This window comes from Sander lucioperca, chromosome 9 (assembly GCF_008315115.2).
Source record: "Sander lucioperca isolate FBNREF2018 chromosome 9, SLUC_FBN_1.2, whole genome shotgun sequence".
NCBI classification, from domain to species: Eukaryota; Metazoa; Chordata; class Actinopteri; order Perciformes; family Percidae; genus Sander; species Sander lucioperca.
The window spans coordinates 6,569,821-6,591,516 of NC_050181.1; the positions used below are offsets into that span (position 1 = coordinate 6,569,821).

The 21,696-nt window shown below is 39.9% G+C and overlaps 1 protein-coding gene across 1 annotated transcript in view; it reads left to right on the forward strand.

Moving 5' to 3' along the window:
* The window catches only part of insra (insulin receptor a), a 74,508-nt gene that overhangs the window by 23,836 nt on the left and 28,976 nt on the right, over positions 1-21,696 (forward strand). Inside the window, exon 3 of the mRNA XM_031293914.2 lies at positions 16,239-16,575. Coding sequence (XP_031149774.1) covers positions 16,239-16,575 — 337 coding nt within the window. The remainder of the gene's footprint in view (positions 1-16,238; positions 16,576-21,696) is intronic.

Genomic DNA, 21,696 nt, shown 5'->3' on the forward strand with positions numbered 1-21,696 from the left:
CAAGAAACACATTTTTTTGAGTGGACCTTCCAGTGTGACTCTGATGTATTTTCTTCTCGCTTATATTTCTTATTTATTTCTTCTGCTGCTCTCTGAGTAAGAAGATTTGCATTGGTTCAAATTTTGATTTTGAAAAAGACAGAGTGTTGTCGTTACATTAATGATGTAAATGTGAGATTAATGCTTGATGTCATCACAGGTAGTCAAAGTCAACCACAGAGGTAGTCATTATTTCAGCCTAACACAGAGCCCTGGAAGGAAATGAAGATTCAAGGCTGTGCCGTGCGTCATTTGCCTGCAAAGCAAGCAGTGTACTTGCCCATCAATGAGTGCAGTGTTTATCATTTCTATTCCAGTCACGGACAAACTGGATATCCTGCCTGTAGATGACAGCAGCGGCAGAGCGACATTAAAAACAAAAAGTCCATGTTGTTTGTGTGTTTTTGTTCTATTATTGGAGGCAAGGGCCGGTTAATGAAATTGTTTACGGTTAGTGTTGCTGCTCGAGTCATCTCAACCGAGCCCTGCTGCTGAGGAGTCAGATCAGCTGACAAGTGGTTACCAATTAAAAATAAGACAAATACGTATACCAGGTCATTTCCCATTGCTTTTTATAAAGTCACTTTCGGAGGACTTATATCAATATAACAAAATATACAAGTATATCTCGCTGCAGTCTGCGGGAAGGCGGGGCTTGATGTCAAGCCCCGCCTTCCCGCAGACTGCAGCGAGATATACTTGCACTTTCGGGCAACAATTTTAATCTTTTTCTGTGGTGTGCTTAATTTTGCTTTTATTTATTAGATTTTAATGACATTGAACTCAGTTTGTTGAGTCTTAATCTTTGTCATCTGTGTTTTGACGCGGGATTAAATATTTAGATGTCAGAATGACAATTATCGGTCCTGACTGAAAGCTGCCTTGGGTTTTCTGTGTCAGACAAGACTAAATCACTGAAACTTGTTTGAAGGATCACTTGCTCATGTCGTTCTTATGACAGGGCTTGAAGTATTCCGGCACCGTGCCGGATCTCCGGTTTGCGGCTGTGAGAGAAAAAAAAAAAAAAAAAAACTTGCATTCCGTGAGGAAAAAAAAATATTTTCGAGTTCATTAATTAATTTCACCTACCAATCATATGAGAGGAACGCAGTTCTAACTAACGCAGGGCATAAAGTACTCTGGCATGGTGCCGGATTTCTGGCTATTTTAGAAAAATAAATAAATTCAAAAGTCCACGTTTTTGTTTTTGATGCGCTGGGTTTAACCAATTATCGAACTTCCACCTACCAATGAAACGAGTTCTAGCCAATCAGATGCAAAGTAGGGCGGGTCTTTGCCGAAAAGCGAGAGTGCGGTGTGACCTCCGTGGTAACGCGGCTAAAAAAACTGGAGGCAAAGTTTATCAAACTTGGAGCATGTAGATACAGCTTTAGTTGAGAAAGGAGTTAAAAACAAATGGAGCTGGGCATGAGTAGAGGACAAGAGGAAAAGGGTGGAGACGGGAAGCCGTTTAGCACTTGGTGTCTCAAATTGAGGGAGCCGGGTGCTTGCTTCTGCAACGCATGTTCAAGGAAGATACTGTACGGCAGCAGCGGTAAGAAAGTGCTTGCTAGTCATTAGATGCTAGTCCCAAAGCTTCGGTCAGTGCACTCTGTCATACCAGTACGTTAGTTAGTACGCTAGCTGAGACAGCATGTAATAACTTTAAAAGACCCTCAAAATAAAACTTGAAAATAAACGTTGACATATATAACAAACACCTAACATATATAACAGCTGTTACGTCAGTTCTACTTTACTTGTGCTCATTTAAAATACAATCACTCAATACTTGTCTTTATTGTTATTACTGTGAAGTCTTAATTTAGCTGTAGCCTGCTTTTCCCATTACGTTTGAGTTAACGTTATTTTAGACTGAATCTAGCTGTCAGCTAGCGGTTAGTCGAATTAGCTGTTAGCTAAACTAACGTTAGCTTCCCGGTGGAGGCTAGCCATAGGCTAGCGTGGAACAGATCGTGCAGGTCGTATGGATACGTAAAACAGTATTATCTTGCGCATGTGCAGAACGGATCGTGTACCGACAACATGGATGTATTAAGAGAACTGGATGTCACTGCCCGATGTGAGTCGCGCATGCGTCACTTTGCGACAAGTAGCCTACAAGATGCTAACGGCTTTTTGAGCTAACGCACAGTCTATGAGCTAACGTTAGCAATCAAACAATCATAGATAGCTAAAACGTTTTTGAAATGACTGCTGCTGCTGGCTACAAGTTAGCAATCAAACACAATAAAGGCTGTCACTTAATGGCGTTTTGAGCTAACGTTAGCAATCAAACAGTCATAGATAGCTACAACGTTTTTTGAAATGACTGCTAGCTAAAAGTTAGCAATCAAACACAACAAAGGCTGTCACTTGAATGGCATTTTGAGCTAACGTTAGCAACCAAACAGTCATAGATAGCTACAACGTTTTTGAAATGATTACCATCTTCTGTTATTGTATGTAAAGAGAAACGTTTATTATTTTATAGATTTCACAAATTTCAGTATGACACGTTATGCCGTAAACAGTTTAAATCTGAGCATGCGCGACTCACATCTGCACTCGACTCACATCGGGCAGTGACACTGGATACAGTGTTCGGCGGGAAGCTACGTACGTTCCAATGAGAGTGTCGGTACACGATCCGTTCTGCCTGCACGATCCGTTCTGCACATGCGCAAGATAATACTGTTTTACCGAGGATACGACCTGCACGATCTGTTCCACGCTAGCCTCCACCGGGAAGCTAACGTTAGTTTAACTAACAGCTAATTCGGCTAACCGCTAGCTGACAGCTAGATTCAGTCTAATAAAATAACGTTAACTCAAACGTAATGGGAAAAGCAGGCTACAGCTAAATTAAGACTTCACAGTAATAACAATAAAGACAAGTATTGAGTGATTGTATTTTAAATGAGCACAAGTAAAGTAGAACTGACGTAACAGCTGTTATATATGTTAGGTGTTTGTTATATATGTCAACGTTTATTTTCAAGTTTTATTTTGAGGGTCTTTTAAAGTTATTACATGCTGTCTCAGCTAGCAGTTAGCCGAATTAGCTGTTAGCTAAACTAATGTTAGCTTGCCTGTGGAGGCTAACGGCAGACCGCTACAATCAGCTAGCGGTTAGCCGAATGAGCCGTTAGCTAAACTAACGTTAGCTTGGCTGTTGACCGGAAGCGTGGAACAGATCGTGCAGTGTCGTAAATCCTCGTACAACCGCGCATGCGCGAACATTTTGCGCATGTGCAGAACGGATCGTGCAGGCAGAACGGATCGTGTACCGACACTACCTACTAATGAGTAAAAAGTAAAAATTAAAAAAGTAAAAATTGATCCAAAACGTTTTACTTCTTAATAATTGACTTTTATTATTGTGTAATGTAAGAAGGACTTCAACTGTTTTGCCAGTCAAATTAACTTTATCTCTCTCCCCCCAGCGACCTGTGGCCCTTTGCTGCATGTCTCTCTCTCTCTCTCTCTCTCTCTCTCTCTCTCTCTCTCTCTCTCTCTCTCTCTCTCTCTCTCTCTACTTTCCTGTCTGCAACTGTCCTATCCATTAAAGGCTGAAATGCCCCCAAAAAATTATCTTAAAAAAAACCCAAAATATTTAATTTAATATACAATATTTTTTCAATTGATTAATTCATTGTTTTGTCTATAAAAGGTCAGAAAATACTAATGCATTTTCATCATCATTCCCTAGAGTCTTGTTTTGTTGGACCAACAGTCCAAAACCTGAAGATATTCAGTCTTATAATCAGACATGTATAAAGTACTAGAGACCCATACTTGAGTAAAAGTAGAAGTGCAGAAGTATTCAACATTTTTTGTACTTAAGTATTGCAAGTAGTTTATTTTAAAATGTACTACTCAAGTACTGAAAGTAAAATTACAAGTATTGTGTTATGTAGAAAGCAGTCAAAAGTTTGAATATCATATTGTTTATATTATTTCAAATGTTTAGCCTAAAGGACACTCACAATTCCTTTGGCTTTAGCAGCAGTACAAGGAATGATTCGTAACATTTTTATAATTGTAACTGTTGGGATTTTAACCCTGTGAATGCTGGATAATATGTATTAGATGCTCCAGGGCTCATATCAGAGAGCACGAGTCACCAGGTGGAGTTCAACTTTTTACTTGGTAGTAAGATGGTGCATTACAGGCAGTCACAAGCTGTACATTGCTGGATATATGAAGGAAGTTTCTGAAATAAACCCAAAAAAAGGTACATTAATGTCACAGCTGTTGTAACTACTATTATCTGATATAACGGGTTATTAATCACTTATTAACAAATACTAAAATAAAATGTTCAATTATCACACTGTGCAAGTAAAATGAACTTCCTCTCCAGCACAGTAAGGATTAAAGCCCCAAAAAACGTATCACACACTAGCTAGTAACGTGTGATGAACAGTGGAAAGTTAGCAAGCTAGCAAAATACAGATAATAGCAGCTTCACATCACAGGATAAAACGGTTAACATTCAGTACTCATTGCAGACTGAAACAACTCAGAAATAGCTTAATCTGCTGCAACAATAACTAAATAGAAAGAGTACAAACTTACATCATCTCTGACTTCTGAACAGGCAACCACCGTAATGAAAAGAAACGACGCGATCTCGGGGATTTCTTACGTAATTACAAGTAAGTACACACACTGTAACCTACACAGTCTCCGTAGCGTGAGGAATTCACAACAGTAACGAGTAACGATGCAGCACATAAAAAATGTATCGGACTAAAAGTATTAAACTCATCGAAAATATGTACTGAAGTAAAAGAAGTAGGAGAAAAAAATAATACTCCAGTAGAGTACAGATACAGCCTTTTAGTACTTAAGTACAGTAGTGAAGTAGTTCTACTTCGTTACTATACATCTCTGTTTATAATACAAAGGAAAGCAGCTAATACTGGGCACCTTGTAGCTCACTGGGTAGAGCGTGAGTCCTTACCGCAGTGGCCCGAGTTCGCGTCTGGCCCAGGGTCCTTTGCTGCATGTCTTCCCCTCTCTCTTCCCTGCCTTTGCTCTCTCTCTCACTATTGAATAAAGAAAATACTTGGCTTTTTTTTGTCAATTGACTTATCTATGAATCAACTTAACGATTTGAAAAACAAAACCGGAGCAAACCTTCACATTTGAGATACTGGAAACAGACCACCAGTTTGGTGGTTGATAAATGACTTCATTGATTGTCAATCCAAATGGTTAAATCTTTTTGCATCATTGAATAGATTAATCGTGTCAGTGCTACTTTGTGGTCAGCTGTTTTCACCTTTTAATACATGCTTTTCCTTTATGTCCTCCAAACAACCATACATGTTTTTTTTTGCTGATAACTATTTAATTTATTAAATTACCCTCAACTTATATAAAGGCTAAACTCAAAGATGTGAGACATAAATCTGGATTTGTCTTCAGTCAACAAAGCCTGGGGCTCATAATAAAGTAATTCATTAATTAATTGTCTGATTAAGTCATTGTCAGTTTTATAGAGAATTTAACATTGTATCACTTGCCTGATGTCCCTGTCTACCGGACTCTCTTTAAAAGTCAACATGTCGACTTAAATGTCATGTGCTCGATGAATTGATTAATTGTTGATTTTTTCCCGCCATCCATCCATCCATCTTCATTCACTGCCATCTCATTCTTATTAAAGGTATAGCGGGAGCTGCAATAGACAGAGACATGTTTGGAAATAGACGTGGGGACTGTATACCATCTGTTCCTCACTAGTAGAGAGGAAACCAGGCATTATTTGATTGGCATGGGGTACTTTCCATAAAATCATCTCTCAATGCAAATCAAACTAGCTATTAGGTTAACTGAAATAAAACCATGCCAATCTCTAGGTATGGTGAAGGGTATGTGATGATGGGGGGCTACTTTAATTCCAAAGGCCAAGGGAACTTTATCAGGATGCATAGTATCCTGGATCCATGAAATAACTGGCCTTTAAAAATACAAATCTGACTGCCTCTATGGGAATTTAACATAGGGGTGTACTTACTTATGCCCCCTGTATTTTAAGGAAGAACATTTATTTATTTACGATACATTATTCATTCTAAAAGAAAATTGGTGGCCTTAAAGGTTGGATTTTTCCTCATTTTTTTAAATTAAGGCATTAAGATCAATTTCCAAAAGGTGATTTTTTTTGTCCCTCTTTTTAGCATGGGTTCATAAAAGTGTGAGTGCCACTGTATACACTATAAATTAACATTGATTACCACCTTTGCTATATCTTCATGGTGCACACATCCAGTTGACTACAAATAGATAATACAATAGGTTTACTCTATACTGTACTTACAAAATCATCTGTCAGAAAAATAGGATTCTAGCAGGCAAAATAGTTTGTTATATTGCAAATTGAATATCTTTAGGAACTTGTGATTAGCATTTTTTACTCTTATGGCATTTTTTTAGACTGAAAATGATAGATTGATCTAAAATTAGTCATTAGTTACACTCCTATATGCATTTACTATACCAGTAAATTAGTTAGCTTTTTGTCTCTTTATTTTCTTTTTCCATATTTAATGCATTACCTCATCATCCCTAAATATCTAGTCAGCTGTTGTGACATGCAGTGCCAAGCAATGCATGTTACATTTGAAACATGACTCAACCTTCAAAGTTCAATTTTGGCAGTTAATTCAGTACTCAAGTTGCTGCTCTTTTATTCTGTCAGTCTATTTTAAATTGTGGAAAGTGTGGAAACTTTGAAAGATCGCCATTTTCAAAAGTACTTTGTTCTTCTTTAGATTCTTCTCTTCTGGGCCTTCAGCAAAAACTTTTATAAGAAACTAAATACTACCCTTGTCATGGCCGTGGAATTTTAATGACCATCCAGCACACCACCGGATTCCAGTTTGGCATTTTCTGGGGTCTAATATGATCTCAACGCAGAAAGCCTGATCATGCTGCTGTTTCATTACTGCCAAAAAAAGGAACTTGGAAAAACTCACCCCAAATTGATTTTAGGGAGGATTGCGGTTAATGAAAAGTACAGAGGCTCTTAATTTTAGGCAGGAATCCCTGTGTTTAGGGTATGGTAAAGTGTGGTCCTCCTTGCCTGTATAAATAAATTAGTAATGGCTTGCTGGTGTGCATTTTGATTTAGGTAGAAACTAGAAAGAAATAGAAATAGATAACTCTACATAGAGTATGTGTGCATTGGTGACAGACAGCAGACAAGGAACCATTTATGAAATGTATGAGTCATTTCTTGCCAGCAATGTGGATTCTTTCTGCCTTTTCGACACCCCGCGTTGTTGAAGCTTGCCGTTGGCTGGCAGGCTGTGCAAATCTGTTTCTTCACCTCCCATTCCCAAGTTGGCATCGCCCTGACGGGGTGTATCATTCTCTGTCACACAGTGGCCTGGAGTTGTGTGGGTTTGTTGTTGAAGTTTGTTTGGGGCATCAGGGATTAAGCATCTCATTGTGTGGTTGTGCTGCACTTTGCACAAACCGTATGACAAGAGATCAGACAGGCCCTGACCAGTGTGCAAGAGACATGGGAGGCAATACATACATTCAGCCTCAAGACTTAATATGTAGCCAAGTCGTAAACAGACCTAAGTCCAACTGCCGACCCAGCACTTGTCTCCCAAAAATCCCATTGATTTATTGTTGTCAGGTGATTTTACGCTGGCCAAATGGAAGATAAGTTGTGGCAAGGCTGACAAGAGCAAACTCAAGCCGAGCATGACTAATTGACACACTGAGAAAAGACCTCTGCTCTTCATAAACGGCGCTAGCTTAAAGGTTTATAATGATAATAAAGAAACTGGGCTCGTATTTAGAGATTTGCATGTTTTAAGGAAAGAATGACAAACTCCCAAACAGTCTCCTCAGCGTCCTTCTCGCTCTGGGAGATCAAAGAGGGCTTGGGGTGGCCTCACTCTCAAAGTTTCTCAGGGTTTCGACCTTGAAAACATTTTTGACAAGCACACAAGAAACAAGTCTATCTCTTTCAGTGTGGTCACTGTTGTTGATATTATAAAAGCCTCTATGATGTCTGGTAGTTAATAATACTGCTAATTTTGGATCAACTGCCAGTATTGATTTCAACTCAGCAGACACAGCCAAGTCAGCTGGTAGCAAAGTGAACATTACAAATCTTTTGGACAGTGAGTGGTTTGTTTTGGGGGTTAATGAAAGTGGTTGCCTGCTTGTTCTCTCAGGTGGCACTCAGTGCATGTCTGAAGCTCGACGTCAGTGACTGAAATTGACTGACCTACATTAACCCTTGTTTTTTTCCCTAAAAGTCTGCATCCACTAGGGCCTCTGTTAAAAAAACTAACACATTTAACAATTACAGTATGTTGCTGCAACTGACAAGTATTTTCATCATCTGTTATTATCTACTCAGATTGAAATGTCAAAAAAAGCCCATCACAAGTTCCTGAGGTGACTTCTTGAAATGTCTTTGTGTTGTCCAACCAGCAGTTCAAAATCTGAAGTTATTGAACTTAAAATGATATAAAACAGAGAAATGCAAACAGTCCTTACATTGAAGAAGCTGGAGCCAGATAAATAGATTTTTGGGGGGCATTTATAATTGAAAAACAACTGAAGTCAATCAATTTTCTGTCTATTGACTTATCGATAAATAGACTAATCATTTCAGCTCTAATTGAAACCTAAAGAAGACGCAAAGTAGGGCTGCAAGTAAGTTATTTTTATTATCTATTCAGAGTTTTTCATGGCTCAGAATGGACCTTTGGGGGGGGGGTATATTAAGTGGGGTATCTTGGGGTCCTCCACCAGGAAATGTTGAGCCTTAAAGACTTCATTATCTGCATTCAGATACATTTTTAGGCGCCAGTTTATGGTGAAACCGTCGTTATTTACAGTATGTCAAGAAAAACACAAAATTCTGGTGGCAGGTAACAGTTCAAAATATAATGGAATATAATGCAGTAGGGGCTTTCGCATCTGGGACCTAGGCTACACTTGGGCTACAATTGACCAATTGGTTTAATTAATATAAACAGGGCCTGACGGTAACTTTTTCCCAAGGAGTACGTTTACGCAGAGTCTCTGCTGCGAGAAGACGTTGACTTTGCAGCTTGTTCAGGGAGGCAATGCCGATAAAGCGGGCGCAACATTTTTACCAGACATCATTCAAAAATATACATATGGGCATTGTCTGGACATTGGGCAAACAACAAAGTGTCTGGAATACTTTACAAATTTAAGAATATATAAACTTTAGACTGTATTTTAGTTAACCATCAGTCAGTTTGTAGAAGGAGGCATCAATTGTTCAAACAGATATTTCGATATTGATGAACATTTTTCAGTTGCTTGTGGGCCAGAGATGGGGACTTGAGTTTGAGACTCGGACTCGAGTTGCACTTAAGTCGCACACAGTGACTTCAGACTTGACTTGAGACTCGTCCTCAAAAGACTTCAGCCTCAACTCAGACTCGAGATGCGCTACGTACGTGTAAACATTTATTTTTTTATTTTTTGGAAACGTCTGATAAGCGGAATGTTATTCCTCTCCTTGCGTAACCTATAATCTAACTAATTACGTAATGCGTAACGCATCTTCGCACAGCACTGGCCACAGAGAGGACAACAAACATGTCGACCGCACCGGCAGCTGGCACCTGAAATCACCCTGATAGGTTAGCAAACATGTTTAGCTCAGCATTGGCCATCTTACGTTAGCTTGCTTCTTGCTTTAGCTACAACCTACGGAGGTAAACTCCGACTGTCATTCGCTAGATGAAAAGATTAATGAGTATTTGTTTGTTTGCCAAACTTTTTGGGGGATTTAACGTTACGTAATCATTGACGTCCCGCTGGCTACCACCACGTTAATTATTAACGTTGGCTGCAAACCGGTTACAGGTTTATTGTTGATCATATAACGCTACAGTTTTATTTTATTTATTAACGTTACACTGGGTTTGAGAGTCTGGGGGATGTGTTGACCTACAGTAGTTTATAGTCATTAGTTGTAAACACAGTGCACATTACATGGTTGTGCTCTGTAAGGAAAAATGGGTTAGTTATTATTTTAGCAATATTTTTCCAATACCCTAAGTACCTCAATATTTGGTCTGTACTGTATGTTCATGTTATGAAGCAAAATACAGTTATTAACTTGAAAGTAAAGCATTCCTGGTGTTTTTTTGTCATGTTGCAATAGCCTGTTTACACTGATTATACTTTATAGGCTACCAAACAACTAATCAAAGCTGAAACTGTGTGATAATATATAAATTAGTCAGAATAACATATTACATGCCTTGAATTCTTTATATATAGCTCTGCAGTGTTCTGAGCAGCCTGGATGGAACACAGCGGGTGATGCAACACTCATTATAACCACGAGAGACTTGACTTGGACTCGAGCTCAGAGACTTGAGAGCATCTCTGTCCTGGGCCGTTGAAGTCTGTAAGAACTGCTAATGAGTTGTGGACATGATGCTCATGATGATCACCTGAGGCACCGAGCTGTTCAGCACTATACTGACATAACATGATTGTCTCAGCATGAGTTTAAGCCCATTTACTACTGAATGCACCAGGTTACTCTCATCCAGGACCTCTGAATAAAAATATTTTTCTGGAACATTGTGTTCGTTATTCTGACAAGATTTATTCTTGACAAATTTAAGAACCTACTTGTGCTTAATATCAGTGGAAAAGTAGCCGATTCGTAGTAGTGAGGAGAAAGAGTAGAGCAGCTCCAGCCTGTTACTATGTGGTGCTTGTTTTTTTTGTTTTTGTTTTTTTTTTTGACATTGCTGCTATTGCTGCTGTCTGACTGGCTGGGAGGAAAGAGAGCTGGACACAAAGGGTTAAACTGGTGCGCATGTCTTCCTTGGAGATGGTAGAGGCCATTTGAATGGCTAGCTTCTACAGCTAGCCAACACATTGGCTAAGGCTGAGGGTGGATCTGCTGCTGTGCCTGTGCTCCGACATGGAGCCCTGGAGGATCAGGACTCAGTGTGAGCAGTCAAAAAAGCTATTGTGTGTATGTGTGTGTACATACATTTGAGGAAAAGTTGAAGGGAAATAAACTTTAGAGACCGAAGGAAAATATATCAAGGGGACATTTTTGTTTTTCAGTGTGTAAATCATCGTCAGTGGTCTTTGTAAATCCCATTGCAGAGTAGATTTTGACTAGCAGACTGGCGTAGATAGGTGGTTATATCATTTGTTTTTCTGGCAACATGCCCCCTTTAGCTTCTCCTCCCCTCACACTGCCATTCTCATGTTGCTGCCGCCGCTCCTTTCACACATTCTTCATGAACTTCAAGAGCTTACCTCTGTGACTGTAAGAGGACAGGGGGTCTGTGTTCATTTGTTCGTTTAAGGGCTGACCTCATGACACTAATTAAACTAAGCCGTTTTGTACACAGGCTCAAAAATAGAAAGCTAGCAAAGAAGATCAGACTATTGAGATTGATTGTTTCCTTTAATGGGAAGTACAGCACTAAAATTTGACTTGTGTTTGGTTTATGTGGCTGAATATTAGTTTGAACCTGTAAAAGACACACACACTCACAACATTATGGTCTGACCTGTGACCTGCCCCCGACTCATTATCTCCCCTGCTGTCAAACAGTCTTAATGTGACATGCTAATCTTAGCATGCAGGTCAGTCAGCTGTATTTACCTCGGAGAAGCCTACATCCATCCTTGTACACGCACATCTACACTGAGACAACACACGCACACACACACACACACACACGCACAAACTTTAGTGCACAAACTTACATACACACTTGCCAATCCTGAGCATCAAAATGTTATGTAACGGGCTGATTTACAAGCACACACATGCAGACGTATGCACAAACAGCCAACCTACAGACTTTTCTCTGTTGATTTTGTTTACGCCCCCAAAAACATCACTGAACTTCAGTGTGTTTGTTTGTGTGACTGTCAGGACACTGTCTGTATCTTTCTATCAGTGTTTATTACTTCTGATGCCAACAAAGAGCTTGTGTAGGTCATATTGCTTAAAAGAGGCCTGTTTATTAGTTTTGTTTGTCTACTTTAGTTAATTTGGGCTTACCAATGCATGGATATTTTGTCATTGTAATGATGATGTGAGATTGTTTGGATATCGTAAATTGCCGACACTGTTGTACAAAAACAGCACTTGCAGGGCTTCAACTAAGGAATATTTTCATTATCAGTTGATCTCTTATTTTTCTGATAAATCCATTAATGATTTAATTTTTAAAGACAAAAAAAATAATGAGAAACGTCAATTGCGATTTTCCAGAACCCATTTGCCTTGTTTTGTCCAACTAAAAGCACAAAACCCGAAAGTATTCAATTTTCAATCATATAAAACAAACATGCAGCAAATCTGCACATTTCAGAAGCTGGAACCAGTGACTAATATTTTTGCCTGATAAATGATAATTCAATGGCACAATTATTGTTTATTAATTTTCTGTCTGTTCATTAATTGAATAATTGCTGCAGCACTAATCAACCAAAAACTTTAATGTGTGATTTGCCATATCTAAACAGATGTTGTGATATATCTACATATATCTATCATAGTGGTTTCCAAAGTGGTCACATTGAGGACAGGCCAAGGGTGCTGCAAGGTTGTTTTTTTATAACCTTTCACAACACAAAAAAGGAAGTGACATTTACATTAACTAAAATAGGGCTGGACGGTATGGCCAAAATCTTCTATGTCATTATAGGTCATTTTGTACCTCGATAACAATATACAGTATATCACAGTAGAGCAAGTCCAAGCAACATACATAAATAGTCCATTTAAAATAACCACCTTATAAAGCCTATTTTTATTTACTACTATGTAAATTAAATACTTTGACAAATGAAAAGTATTGAGTATTTTCTCATTTTATTAACTTTAGTGCAAAATGAACATAACGTGCAAAGACAAATATTTCTGTAACGCAGTTTAGCCTCTGGTTTTTCGACATTGTGATAGTAATGATATAGAAAAATATATGATATATTATTTTAATATAATTTTGATGATACAGTGAGGAAAATAAGTATTTGAACACCCTGCTATTTTGCAAGTTCTCCCACTTAGAAATCATGGAGGGGTCTGAAATTGTCATCGTAGGTGCATGTCCACTGTGAGAGACATAATCTAAAAAAAAAAATCCAGAAATCACAATATATGGTTTTTTAACTATTTATTTGTATGATACAGCTGCAAATAAGTATTTGAACACCTGTCTATCAGCTAGAATTCTGACCCTCAAAGACCTGTTAGTCTGCCTTTAAAATGTCCACCTCCACTCCATTTATTATCCTAAATTAGATGCACCTGTTTGAGGTCGTTAGCTGCATAAAGACACCTGTCCACCCCATACAATCAGTAAGAATCCAACTACTAACATGGCCAAGACCAAAGAGCTGTCCAAAGACACTAGAGACAAAATTGTACACCTCCACAAGGCTGAAAAGGGCTACAGGGAAATTGCCAAGCAGCTTGGTGAAAAAAGGTCCACTGTTGGAGCAATCATTAGAAAATGGAAGAAGCTGAACATGACTGTCAATCTCCCTCGGACTGGGGCTCCATGCAAGATCTCACCTCGTGGGGTCTCAATGATCCTAAGAAAGGTGAGAAATCAGCCCAGAACTACACGGGAGGAGCTGGTCAATGACCTGAAAAGAGCTGGGACCACCGTTTCCAAGGTTACTGTTGGTAATACACTAAGACGTCATGGTTTGAAATCATGCATGGCACGGAAGGTTCCCCTGCTTAAACCAGCACATGTCAAGGCCCGTCTTAAGTTTGCCAATGACCATTTGGATGATCCCGAGGAGTCATGGGAGAAAGTCATGTGGTCAGATGAGACCAAAATAGAACTTTTTGGTCATAATTCCACTAACCGTGTTTGGAGGAAGAAGAATGATGAGTACCATCCCAAGAACACCATCCCTACTGTGAAGCATGGGGGTGGTAGCATCATGCTTTGGGGGTGTTTTTCTGCACATGGGACAGGGCGACTGCACTGTATTAAGGAGAGGATGACCGGGGCCATGTATTGCGAGATTTTGGGGAACAACCTCCTTCCCTCAGTTAGAGCATTGAAGATGGGTCGAGGCTGGGTCTTCCAACATGACAATGACCCGAAGCACACAGCCAGGATAACCAAGGAGTGGCTCTGTAAGAAGCATATCAAGGTTCTGGCGTGGCCTAGCCAGTCTCCAGACCTAAACCCAATAGAGAATCTTTGGAGGGAGCTCAAACTCCGTGTTTCTCAGCGACAGCCCAGAAACCTGACTGATCTAGAGAAGATCTGTGTGGAGGAGTGGGCCAAAATCCCTCCTGCAGTGTGTGCAAACCTGGTGAAAAACTACAGGAAACGTTTGACCTCTGTAATTGCAAACAAAGGCTACTGTACCAAATATTAACATTGATTTTCTCAGGTGTTCAAATACTTATTTGCAGCTGTATCATACAAATAGTTAAAAAATCATACATTGTGATTTCTGGATTTTTTTTTTTTTAGATTATGTCTCTCACAGTGGACATGCACCTACGATGACAATTTCAGACCCTTCAATGATTTCTAAGTGGGAGAACTTGCAAAATAGCAGGGTGTTCAAATACTTCTTTTCCTCACTGTATATATCGTCATATTGCCCAGCACTACTCAAACAAACAAAAGAGAAACCAAGCAAAGACGTCTTGCACGTGTCTCACAAATACTGACTGCTTCAAATGCCATTTTATCCCCCTCTGTCTCACTTTCACCAAGCCTCCTGGATGAGTGTCTGTCATTTGTGAATGAGTATTTGATCACCACTGTTTTTATTAAACATGCTTGTTGGCTAATGACAGATGGTCTTCTGGGCCACTGGCTAGTGCAGTGAGGAGGAATTTAACTCTCACTGATCTGACCATATCAGATTTCTGTAGAGTTGGAGATATAAAGACATATTGTCATTGGAGATTAAAATCACCTGTATCACTTGGGGAACTGAAATACTATGTAGGTGTTTTGAAAGCGGATACACTTCTGTTTCCTGTCTCTGTTTCTGTAGCTCACATTCAGTCCTTAATACTTCATATCTTTTTAGGGCTGCAACAACGAATCGATAAAATTCGATTATTAAAAAAGTTGTCAATGAATTTCATTATCGATTCATTGTGTCGTGCAACTATTACGCCACTCAGTCGCAGAGATAAAAAAAAAATGGAGTCGAGCGCGGAGCAGAGCAGCGCAGCGCGAAGGAAAAGAAAAAAGAGCAGAGTGGGGGTAGAGGAAATACGGAGAGAGACCGGAGAGACCCGTAACGTTGTTCTGAAACACACGGCGGAGGCAGAGAAATCAGTACGACCTAAGTCATCCAAGGTGTGGGAGCATTTCACACTAAATAAATCGAAAACGTGTTAATTGCAAGATAAGCAAAAGCGACATGGCATGGTACAGGCGCACCACGGTGATGATTCAGCACCTAAAACGTAAACATGTTGGAGTCCTTGATGAGGAGGAAGGGAGTTCAACAGCAGGGTAAAATCACTACAGAATCCTACTTTTGTTCCGTTTTGAAGTGAGGAACGTAACGTCTCTCCAGTAGCTCTTCTGGTGCTGGTGTGGTGTTTACTCGTTATCCAGCTGACTAGCATGACAAGTTAGCGTTAGCTCGTTAATAACAGTAGTAAAGCAGGCAAGACTAAACGTTTTTATTCACTCGCCTTTTGTGGCCCATTCATTTTTCAATCTGTTATCATGTATGTATTCTGTGCTTTGTCCAATATCAGTTATTGTTGACAAATATATGTGTGTGTGTTGTACTTTTTAATTTCATTTTAAAGTTCTTTTATAGCACTTGGTCATCTCAAGCTGTGTTTAAATGTGGTGTACAAATGAACTTAACTTGCACTTACTACAATGATGGCAATAATTTAATGAATAAGCTTCGTGTGTGTGTGTGTGTGTGTGTGTGTGTCTTGTCTGTATCTGCTCTTTGGGTTACTTACCTTTATTCAACTATTAACTAAAACAACAAGTATGTATGTAAGTATGTATTGAGTTGATGTAAATTAATGCTTTTTGATTCATCGATAAATCAAAAAAATAATTGACAGATTAATCGATTATTAAAATAATCGTTAGTTGCAGCCCTATATCTTTTCTTTAACTTGTCTCACCGTTGCTTTGCTATCTTTGTTGTCCCCCTCTCACCGGCAGTGTGCCCTGTTCATTGTAAACATCGAGCCTGCACCAAGGACGACCAGTGCTGCCACGACCAGTGCCTGGGCGGCTGCCTGAAGCCCCACTCATCCAGCCACTGCGTGGCCTGCCGCGGCCTCCAGCACGAGGACAGTTGTGTTGAGCGCTGCCCTGAAAATCACTTCACATACAAAGGCTGGCGCTGCGTCTCCTTCGCCTTCTGCCAGGATCTCCACAACAGATGCAAGCGGGAGAAGGAGCACAGAAAGAACCCCGACTGCCACGAGTATGTCATACACAATGGTGCCTGCATCCCTGAGTGTCCCTCCGGCTACACGACCATCAACTCCTCCGCGTAAGTAGACACTCATGCCGGTCTGATGGGCTCTTGATGGTCTGATGGAACAATGTGTGATCAGTGAAGCTGTCTTAAAGCTCCCATATTATGCTCATTTTCAGGTTCATAATTGTATTTTAAGGTTGCACCAGAATAGGTTTACATGGTTTAATTTTCAAAAAACACCATATTTTTGTTGTACTGTACAGCTCTCTCTCACTGCTGCAGATCCTCTTTTCACTCTGTGTTCAGGTCTCTGTTTCAGCTACAGAGTGAGACATCTCTTCTTCTGTACTATCTTTGTTTGTAGTCGCACATGTGCAGTAGCTAGGTAAGGATCATGTTAGCTAGCTGTTTCCATAGACAGTAAAAGAAAGGCTTTTTTTCTCCAACTTCAGTCAATTACAAGGCAGGATTAGCCGGGAGACTTATTCTAAACAAGGGCGCACATGTAAGTAGTTCTTTTGTAGATTATGGTGAACTTGTGTGTGTTGTAGCAGTGCTTTGCCAATTAGAACGAAGTAGCATGCTAACGGTTGCGGTTAGCCAGCTTGTTTTGGCTATTGACGTAGAAAGTATAGATGCACCGATTACAATTTTCTAGGCCGATTCCGATTTTCTTTGAGGTTAGGCCAGCCGATACCGATTTTAGCCGATTCCGATTTCATATTTTCTAACCACTTTACAGCACACACAAATATTTATTTTCTATCTTTTCTTTAATAGAATATTTTACATTTTTCACAGAACATAGAAACATTTGTTTTAACAGATAATGGATCACTATAAAATAGAACTATAGAAATTACTCCTGGTGTGGGAAATTCACACACATCTAAAGTGCAATGTTAGAACCATTTCCTTCTTTTCACATCCAATATCCAACTAAAAAAATGTGATTTTGGTTTTTGGTGTCATCCCTCCACTCCCTACTTTTCCCTTGCAGGTGTTGCATATTGCAAACTTGTTATCTTCTGCACACACGCTGAAGAATTTCCAAACAGCTAACATGTTGCAGGTTAATTCACGAGGTTCCCTACATGTGCGAGAATAGTGCGGACACGCGCTTCACACCGCGAGCGGGTACGCGCAACACACAGGGGAAAAGTTGAGAGAAAGGAAAAAGAGACTGTGCTGTCGCGTCTGTGTGTGCGTGCGTCCTTGAGAACTGTAACTCGTATAACTTATGTTGTCAGTTAATTGTAGCATTGACCGGCATGAAAACGGCATATGTCAGACTGACCTGCCGGTCGCCGGTCATGGCCGAGCACGTGAAAACCGGCCAATTCCGGTCAGCGGCTGGTCTATCGTTGCATCTCTAGTAGAAAGCCGTGCAGATTTTGAACAGCTCGCCCAGAGACTGAAGGCAGGACACATTCAGAAACCCGTATCTCACTCAAAACAGCATGGATGTTTTTTTTTCAAAGTTTGTATGCGTGTAGAAGCACCAGAGACACAAAATAACACCCCAAATCCCAGAAAAAGTGATTTCTTTCATAATACGGGCACTTTAATATTCTGCATGCAAACACACACGTCAATATTTAATCCTGTACCTTTACAGAGGTTACTTGTTGATTCTCCTACATGTGTTTTATTTCCCTAAAAATCCCATCTAATTCTGTCACATTGCTGAAAATAAAAACAGTGCCTCAAGTTACAAACACATTTTTGCTTACTACAAGCTGATTCTAATTAAAAAGACTTCCAGCTATTATAAGATAAGATAAAAGAGACTTCATCCATCTATACAGTACAGTGCAGTACAGTACATAGCGGAAAGAAATTGTGTTTCCCTGGTCCCTTTGTAAAACAAAAGAATGAACAAATGAACATAAGGTGCTTACAGCAATATACAAAAACATGTACAGAACAAGATACAAGACAAGGTACAAACATATATCGCAACAATAAAAAACATGAATTGCAATAAGAGAAAAACATAAGAAGCTGTTGCTGAATCTGGAGGATCTTGCCCGGATGTTCTGGTACCATTTTCCAGACAGCAACAGGGTGAAAAGTCAGTTGGAGAGGTCCCCTTAAGGCGCTGACACACCAACCCGATTATCAGCCGTCGGACAGTCTGGCGAGGTCAGTGACTCGAGTCTGTTCGGTGTGTTCCGTGCTGCCGTCAGTCTGAGGAGCTGTCGGCCTTCATTTGGGCCTTCATTTGGCCGATTCGGAAGGCGGGCAGTCGGACTCAGTGGCCAATCTCATTGGTGGAGCGCTAACCCGGAAATGACGAGCGGGATGAGCTTGACTAACGCCTCTCAAAATCTGACGAAAATCTTTTAAACTGACCTTTGTCGATCTGAAATGAAGACTGCATGGCCCTTTCTCGCTTAAAATGTTTTCAGAAACACGTTTCGGTGAACTATCTTCGTAAAATATGAGATCGTATTCTGAACGAGCCGCCATTATGCTCCATTGTAAAATCCAGGAGCAGCTAGACCCATGTGACGCATTCGTCCAGTAAGCTGCCGGTTTTCATTTTTTTGGACGACAATACAGATTACCGGCGATTGCTGTTATGGGGACGTATTATGTCTCGCGCATGCGAAGAACGTACGCTCAAGTTGGCGTCGCTTCGGTGTGTTCGGAGGCACTTTTTTGACAAACTTGGGGAGGCAGTCAGTCTGACTGCCTTTTCTGCCGAAGGTCGGCCGTCGGGTTGGTGTGTCAGAGCCTTTATGATGTTGGAGTCCCTGTTTGTGCAGTGTTATATAAATGTCATGGATGGAGGGGAAAGCGGTCCCAACGAGCCTGACTGAGAGCCACCGAATTCTCAACTGAACTGAGAAATGAACGGATCGTTTTATGAAAAGATTCTTTTCAGTTGTTCACTCAAAAGATTTGTTCCTTTGAACCAATCAGTCTCGAACGAACCAACACTAGTACGAGTCTTTGATGTTGAGATGATTAGACCAAGTCCAGAGTGTTTTTGGTGCACACATTTCACTTTTCAGTGTTTCCCCTACCAAAACGACCTCCAGCCCCCCCTGAAAGAATGACAAAATTATATAATTATGCTATACAGTATATTCCACACACAAAAAACACATACAGGCAATTTGCTTCTCGTTCCTCGCCTTAAAAGTTAAATTCATTTTAACTTTAGTGGCGCAACCTTGCCCCTATTTTCACCTGTTGCTGAGTAACGTACATTAACATTCCATGGTCTCGTGAATATAGCATAACTTTAGCAAGCTCCTTCGTAGTATTTAGTGGTAAAAAATGTTGAAGAGAAGCGGAGAAGGTGACGAGCATAAACAGCCAAAAATTTGTTATTTTTTCTTAAAAGCAACAAAATCAACTCAAGCAAAGCCAGCCTCTGTGGGGACGCCTCCATGAGTGTTACCAATTATGGTAATGGTAATAATTTGATTGGTGTATTTGATCTGGGCAGATCAGTAACACAAAAGGTAGGAAGAACAGAAATGCAAGAAATAAAAGTAGTCTATAATAGTTTTTCTAAGAACACACAATCATTTAGCTGTACAATAAGAACAAATGTGAACACATTGACAATAACATATCCAAATTTAAAAAGAAACAACAAAGTCAACAAATGCAATGTAAAATAAAATAAAAATATTCTGAAATCTTGCAGTTTCCTGCTTTGGTTTATCTCTTGTCATTGTGTTTGTAGCACAGAGTGACAGTGCATAAACTGAAGGTCCTCCTGCTGAGCTCAGACAGCACTCTGTATATGTGCGCAACAAACGCACTTTTTTTTGTGTGTGCAGACAGCTAGGTCAAAGTGGTGCAGCGCAGTAGGAAGCCTGGCACATTTTTTTGGCTCATATGCTGCACAGAATTGATGGTCGTTTACCAACTGCTGGTGTTTGCATTATAGTGTGTGAGCTATAGGCATAGACAAAATGTGAAGTGTTTTTTCCATTTTCACTACATCTCTAATTTACAAGCTGTTGTGTGTGTATCTTCGTAAACTGCATCCGTACAGACTTTCCTCTCTAAAGAAGGGCATTGTACTCGTGATGATCTGCCAGTGACCTTTATCGCCTCCCTCTTGGACACCTTCATTGACCGTGACAGGGCTGTTGATTAGTACGGGCGTGCCTGCGAGACACTCCAGACAGCCCTAATCATTCTGCTATGGCAGAGGTTGAAAACACAGCTGGATCTTTCAAGACTTGTTGTCTTCTGTTACAACATGAGTGGCTAGTTGACTGGTTGGCAGTTAAACACCATGGGAGTCAGAGAGACATTCAGGACAGACTATCAGAACCCCAGGGTGCTAGGCCTCGACTCCCTTGGCTGGCTGCAAAGAGATAGTCTGTCTGGCAAGCAGCTGCAGCAGCATAGTCCAGGCAGTCTGTCACTGACAACAATGATGACAAGGAAAAGTCATGTTTGTTTAACCTTTATTTATCCACAGAGGGTTTGCCAAGCACCTAATCTCTGTTCAAACAAGTTGCAGCTTTACATTCATGCAGTTAAATACTTGTAGTACATTCACACCCAAGAGGTTTGTAGTGGGACTCTCTGAGCAGATCCAGCTCCACTGGAGTGAAGTGCCTTCCTTAAGTGCACCCCGGTCATTGTTGTTAAGAGTGCTACTGATTTTATTTCACTGTTCAGATCAGATCAAGTTTTGAATCACGAACTGAGAAGCTCCCTTTAACTTGATTTATTATTAGTTCAATATAATGTTTAAAGCTGTGCAGCTTTTCATCGGACATTGAAAACACACAATACCAAAAATTATTGACATATATCTTAGGTTTGTGATGTTTTGTTTATTTAAAAAAAAATTAAAAACTTTATTTATACAAACAGAATGAGGTTTTAACAGGTGTTTTGTCATAATCTGGAACAGCTGATCAATTGGGTGGCACAACTTTTGGTTGAAAAAAAGGCTAAATTGATATTGGCTATTAAATCAGCCATCGTCTTTTTCCTGCTCCAAGCTACCATTATTATATAGGGCTTTAAAAATCTACTATCAGTCGACCCCTAGTCCTCAGTGATATAGATATGTTCTTTTTATTCAGCAGTCATAACGTTCTAACAATACAAATTGTGGTAATTACCAAATAAAAAGAGACTAAATAAAAATAAATCTTAATAAAACAAAGTAATTATATCACAGTGTATTTCAACAGAAAGTTGTTACAT